The sequence below is a fragment of the Garra rufa genome, chromosome 1 (assembly GCF_049309525.1).
Source record: "Garra rufa chromosome 1, GarRuf1.0, whole genome shotgun sequence".
Classification (NCBI taxonomy): domain Eukaryota; kingdom Metazoa; phylum Chordata; class Actinopteri; order Cypriniformes; family Cyprinidae; genus Garra; species Garra rufa.
Genome location: NC_133361.1, coordinates 82,359,586 through 82,366,022, shown reverse-complemented (window position 1 = coordinate 82,366,022; position 6,437 = coordinate 82,359,586). Strand labels below are relative to the sequence as shown.

At 36.7% G+C, this 6,437-nt stretch overlaps 1 protein-coding gene across 1 annotated transcript; it reads right to left on the bottom strand.

The window, feature by feature from the left end:
• Window positions 1–1,923: 1,923 nt before the first annotated feature.
• On the bottom strand, window positions 1,924–5,604 carry LOC141320996 (uncharacterized). The gene is made up of 2 exons (XM_073833344.1): window positions 5,520–5,604; window positions 1,924–2,717 (listed from the first exon to the last, which is right to left on the bottom strand). The coding sequence occupies exons 1-2, from the start codon at window positions 5,602–5,604 to the stop codon at window positions 1,924–1,926; spliced, it is 879 nt and encodes a 292-aa protein (XP_073689445.1).
• Window positions 5,605–6,437: the final 833 nt, after the last annotated feature.

Sequence of the window (6,437 nt, the reverse complement as noted above, 5' to 3'; positions counted from 1 at the left end):
ACTCGTCCCTAATTCATAGGAAAACTTCTTTGAATGAACACAAATCCTTTAGGTCATTGTGTGTACTATAACTATCTTGTATAATGTCTTTGGAATTGTATTTTTTTATTGTATGTATGCTTAATGCGTGAAGTACTAGTCAATGTGACCTATCTATAACTATGTGTCTCCTATCAAACTAATGCTCATTTAATGATGCACACTTTGGTATACGCCACCTCCTCATAGAATGCCATGTGTGTTCGTACTTTAATCCAAATTATAAAATGCCACAACCATTCGAACCATGCTTTCAGACAAATGGTCATAAAACCCACATTATTTCCAACCTCCCGTTTGTAAATTCAGCCTTTTTCATTGGTCAAGACCATCCTGAGAGGCGTGACTCTTCCTAGACTTAAAAGGGCTCCAATGCATGATGGGAATCATGGATGAGTTCTGATTGGCTACAACATGCTTTTTCTGATGGTCACCGTTGTTGTGATTCTCACACAGATTCTTCATGTTTGTGTCTTAATAAAACTTTTTTTTTTTTTTTTTACATATCTGTCTGACTATATATGCGACTCTCAATTATAGAGTTTATGTAACCAGTGATAAAACCCATGGTCTATTACTTCACAAACATTTCTTGAAAACACGATTGCCTTTAGTCTGTTTTGTCTGGCTGTTATAACACTGCTACAGCAGCCAAACAAAGTCTGCTTTTACAAACGTTAAGCTCAAGACCCCAACTAATGCAAACACTGACCACTGTAATGGTTTCTTAAAAAATGTGATTTTCTCCTTTGGTGATTCTGCTTATTAACATCAGGTGTCTTTGAATGCATACAACATTGTATGCATTCAAAGAATTAGAATTATTTAATTAACCAAGTAAAAATTTGGTAACAATAGAAAATAAGGTAAGAAAAAAGTACAACATTTCATAGGGCTCTAAACATGTAATTTTTGTTAAACCTTTAATAAATTAACGTTAAATTGTATAGATTTTCATGATTTTAATTAATTAGACATACTTTTTTTTATTGATACAATTTTATTTAACCATAAAAAATGTTAAAAGCAGTCCATAAAAAATTTAACAGGGAAAAAAAAACAATTTTGGAAAAAAATAAAACTGATTTCATAGGGCCTACTGAACAAACATACAGTCATAGAACATTTAACACAACATTAGGAAAACAAATACTACATTCACTACTACATTCATTCCAATACTGCCCAAAAACCAACCATAAAAAGCATAACTCTTGTCGGTGCCGATAGCCTGTTGCGCTCCGGGCATCCTGTGTTCAAATCCTGACTCGAGGAGCTTTCCCGGTGTATTAAGTATTTTTTTCTGTGCAAATAAAACTAAAATAAAGACTTTATTCCACATTTTCGTCTCTAATGCATCACTTGTCGATACACGTTCACAAGTATACTCAGACACATTCGTGTGGTGCCACTGACGCAAATCATTAGATTTCAATAGCTTTTATACAGCATGAGTCTCTCCACATGTAACATGTTCCTCATCATAATGCTGGATCTGGGTCAGTGCTGGTGCTGCCACGTGCATCGTGGGACTCTCATCAACTTGCATCCACAAGTGACACAGTAGAGATGAAAATGTAGAATAAAGAACGAAGGTCTTCGTTTTTGGGTGAACTAACCCTTTAAGGCTTCTATCTTGTGTGAATTCTAATGAGGCAGTCATGGCCTAAGATGGTAAGAGAGTTGGGCTTGTAACCTGAAGGTCGTTGGTTCGATTCCCACTCCGGCAGGAATTGAAGGTGGGGATTGTGAACGAACAGCACTCTCTACACTTTCAATACCATGACTGAGGTGCCCTTGGATGAGTTCAATTTTGAGTATGGGTCAACTATTTCCACAGTTTGCAGGTGTAAGGCTTCTCTCCAGTATGGATTCTCATGTGGGTTATAAGGGCTCCTTTTTGATTGAAACTATTTCTACAGTTTGCAGGTGTAAGGCTTTTCTCCAGTGTGAATTCTCATGTCTGTTAAGGCTTCCTTTCTGAGTGAAACTTAGTCCACATTGAAGGCAGGTGTAAGGCTTCTCTCCAGTGTGAATTTTCATGTGGGCTTCAAGATTTCTCTTTAGGGAGAAACTCTTTCCACAATGTTGGCAGGTGTAAGGCTTGTCTCCGTTATGGATTCTCATGTGGGTTATAAGGGCTCCTTTTTGATTGTAACTATTTCCACACAGTTTGCAGGTGTAAGGCTTTTCTCCGGTGTGAATTCTCATGTGCCTGCTAAGGGTTCCATTTTGAGTGAAACTTAGTCCACATTGAGAGCAGGTGTAAGGTTTCTCTCCAGTGTGAATTCTGTTGTGCCTATTAAGAGTTCCTCTTCTTGTGAAACGTTTTGCACATTGTTGGCAGCTAAAATCTCTCCTTCCAGTGTGAGCGCTCATGTGGGCTTTGAGGTTTCTCTGTTGAGAGAAACTCTTTCCACACTGATGGCAGGTGTAAGGCTTCTCTCCAGTGTGAACTCTTAAATGGATTTCAAGGCTTTCTTTTTTAGTGAACATTTTTCCACACTGTTGGCAGATGAAATTACTTCTAGATCCTTCCTTTTGAGCTGTCTTTTGTGTAGTCTCTTCAGTTTGTGAGCAACTAAACAAATTTTCTCCAGTGAAATCATGTTTCTTGTACTGATATTTGTCTTCTATTTCATTTAGTTCTTCGCTTTCCTCTTTCAGCAGCATCAGGTCTAAAGCAGAAAGAGACCAATACAAGTTAATCCCCTGCTCTACATGTTTTGCATGTCTCTTATTTAACACACCTGACTAACGGTTAGAGAGTCGGGCTTGTAACCCGAAGGTCGCTGGTTTGATTCTCGCACCAGCAGGAATTGAAGGTGGGGATTTTGAATGAACAGTGCTCTTTCTACCTTCGATACCATGACTGAGGTGCCCTTAAATAAGGCACCGGACCCCTAATTGTGTGTGTTCACTTCTCACTGCTGTGTGTATGCACTTGGATGGGTTAAATGCAGAGCACCAATTTCGAGTATGGGTCACCGTATTTTTGATTTTCGTTTTTGGGTGAACTAAGTCTTGAATATCTGACTGTTAGCACTGTGCTTATGTAAATGAAGCCATCTTATCAAACATAAGTATAGAGTAGAGATGCACCAATTGACTGGCTAGTGATCGAAATCGGCCAATTTTTTGCATGATCAGCCCGGATCGTGACCGTAGTCAAAATACTATGTGGGGGAACAACCACAAAAACGTTCGGAACAACAAACCTAACAAGACACTTAAAACACCATCACTCAGCTGAATATGCATCTCTCTTAGCTAACACACCTGATTCAGATAACCAACTCATTAGAAGTGAGCTCCGTGAATGAACTTTGTTCCGATTGACATGGTCCCTGAATAGTGTACATTGCTACCTACTCCCTGAGCAGGGGAAATCAGTTGAAGTTTACTACACTTGAACATTCGTTCACATATTTGCAATACGTCACCGCATTCAGCGTCTTCACACACAGCTTCAAATTAAACATACTGTATATATATGCTCACTTCAATCTAATAGTTCACAGTGAGCGTATATGTTCCATTTGAAGGTCATTAAAACGTGCGAGATGTGAATTTTCATCTGTGTGTGAAGACGCTGTATGCATTGGTGTATAGCGCAAATATGTGAATGAACGCTCCAAAGTGTAGTACCGCTGGATTAACTTGTGACAAGGCAGAAATGCTTCTCTTTATAAAGAAAAATGTGCCATTAATGCTCAAGTAATAGCATTTAGTACTAGCATTGTTATTTCTACCTGTTTAAAGACACAGTGGTCTTTTTGTTATTATAGTTATTGTTGTCAGACGATCCTGTAATTAATGTTTACAAAATTCTTCCATAACAAAATTCATTGAAGAAAAGTACATTTTTGTTAGTTATATTTTATTTCTAACTGAAGAAAATATTTTTGTATATGCTTTGATTACAGTTTTTTTTTTTTTTTATCTGAATTGGCAAAAATCTGAATCGGCAAGTCACACTTACTGAAAAATCAGAATTGGCCATGAAAGTTGGAGTGGATGCAGTCAGTTTGGACCACAAAATGTTTGTTAACTTGATGTCATTTGACAGTTTACTCACATGTAATGGTTTTTATACTAAAAGTAAATTTGGCTGGTCAGAAGTACTTGCTCAGTTTTTATGTTACTTAAAAAATGTGGGGTACAGTTAATCAAATGCCAAAGCACAGCATTTTGTACACATACCTCTTCCATCACCTCACAGTTTATACCGTTCTCGTGGTAAAATACAGTACCTTCTTTATAACAATGCTCCACTATGATGCTCCTGATCAGTGGTCATCAATTTATTCACCTGATTATATTGACATTATTGGAGTTATTTTCTTTATTTCCTCTCTTTATCTATTTATTTGATATATTTTGTTCTATCTTCTTTCCTGACTGAGTGAGTGTGTCCCAGCACTGGGGTTGCATGAGTTAATGCACTCTCAGGGATGGGTTGCGGCAGGAAGGGGATCCGGTGTAAAAACGTGCTAAATCCGCTGTGTGGATCACTCCGTTGTGGTGACCCCTGATAAAAAAGGGAGCGAGCCGAAAGAGAGAAAGAGAGAGTTCTATGTTCTTTTTCCCTTTTCCTATTTTTTCCCCTTTAAAAAAAAAAAAAAAAAAACTACTTTATACAAGATATAGAGGTGTACAACTTAGACATTACAATCGTACACCTCACATAAATACATCTAAATTTAACCTGAATGTTTGTATTTTTGTTTTGGCTTTATATTTACAGTGCTTCTTTTTGTGCTTTATATTTACAGCATTTACAGTTTTTTCTTATTTTGTACAGTTTTTCTGTATGTCCTACATTGTCTTGTTCTTAAAATAACAACCAAAAATAGATATTTCAGTAAAAATAAATGATACTTACTAGAAGAATTGCAGGAATAAGTATCATGTGTTTCATTTGTATAGTCTCAGTGAGCTTTTATGAGGTTTCACGTATGCGCAGTAAGGCGAATTTAACGTTTCCTGACATTTCAGTGTGGATGCGAAACTTTTGGAAAATGCTTGAAAACGCTAGTGTGGACAGAGAAAATTTTATAACAAACACTTTTCAGTTGTATGCAGATTAATTTAGATGTAGCTTTAATATCCAGTGGCTGTTTTATTTGCTTACCAAATAGCTTTAAATGAACAAATGCAGACAGCATGCAGTAGCCAAATTATGATTACTCACATTTCAAGGTTTGCTTTAAGTACTTAGAAGTCGATATTGGGTTTAATTTTACAAAATAAACTAATTTTCAAACATTGTTTAGGCTAATTTCATATTATTGTTACTAAAGTACATGATGCCATAATAAATGCAGTGTGAAAGCTGGATATTCTCAGCTGCACTTGAAGGCAGTTGTTAGTATTTGTCATGTGATCTCAACACTTCTGTCGAATGTCTCCACATTTCTACACTCGTGTGACATTATTCATAAATATCATTCATTTCAGCTCTGAGATTGAAAACCAACCTGTTTGTTCCTCAGTATCTTCATGCTTGACTCTGAATTCTTCTTCAATCTTCATGTCTTCACTCTCCTCTTTAATAAACACCATCTTTGGTTGTTCCTCAGTATCTTCATGTTTCAATGTGAATGTTTCTTCAATCTTAATGTCTTCACTCTCCTCTTTAATAAACACCATCTTTATAATTGTGTGTCACATGGATCTCTGTTGATTCTCCAGGGTTTTTTCTGTGTGTTTGTACACTTTGTCCTGTTTAAGATGAGAATAATTAATAGAAATAAAACTCAATGCAATCTCTGGGTGCATCTCAATCAGCTCCTAATTCAGTAGTCAGTGCCTTAGTAAGACAGTCAAAGTGAGAGTTAATAGACTTGATTATAAATATATACAAATTACACAGCCGTTCATATTTTGGCAGGCTATTTTTTATTTATATTCAATTATTTGTACATATCTAATAAATTTCACTCTCATGAAATCATTCTCGGTTGTGATTCACTCGTTTGTGTTTGTTGTTGTGGTTTGTAGTCCGTGTGCCGCTGAATCGAATCACTGAATCATTTCACAAATGATTTGATTCAAATGATTCGGATTCTCAGTTTCTTTCATCACTTCTTATCATCACACGATTGATTCATGATATAGAGAGCGAAATGAGACGCACATTCTCTGTTACTAAAGGCTAATGCTTTATTTACCTAACACAGGGCTGCCAACTCACGCAATTGACACTTTTCACACGCTCTCACGCCACACATCCATTTTCTCACGCAGTCAAAAGCACCCTCAGTTAAAACTTTAATAAGAAAGATATTTGCTAAACAGATTTGGTAAAGGCTCCAGGGCGTATTTGTGTTTGTGCTCTAGAAATCGCCAAAAGACAACGTGTTTTCGTAGCGCTGAGCAATGTAGCCAATCACAGA

Excerpts from the sequence above, each read along its gene's own strand:
- LOC141320996 (XM_073833344.1), bottom strand. The coding sequence starts at position 5,604 with ATGGTGTTTATTAAAGAGGAGAGTGAAGACATGAAGATTGAAGAAGAA. Across the intron at positions 2,718-5,519 it reads AGATACTGAGGAACAAACAG|ACCTGATGCTGCTGAAAGAG; the intron begins GTTGGTTTTCAA and ends TTTCTGCTTTAG.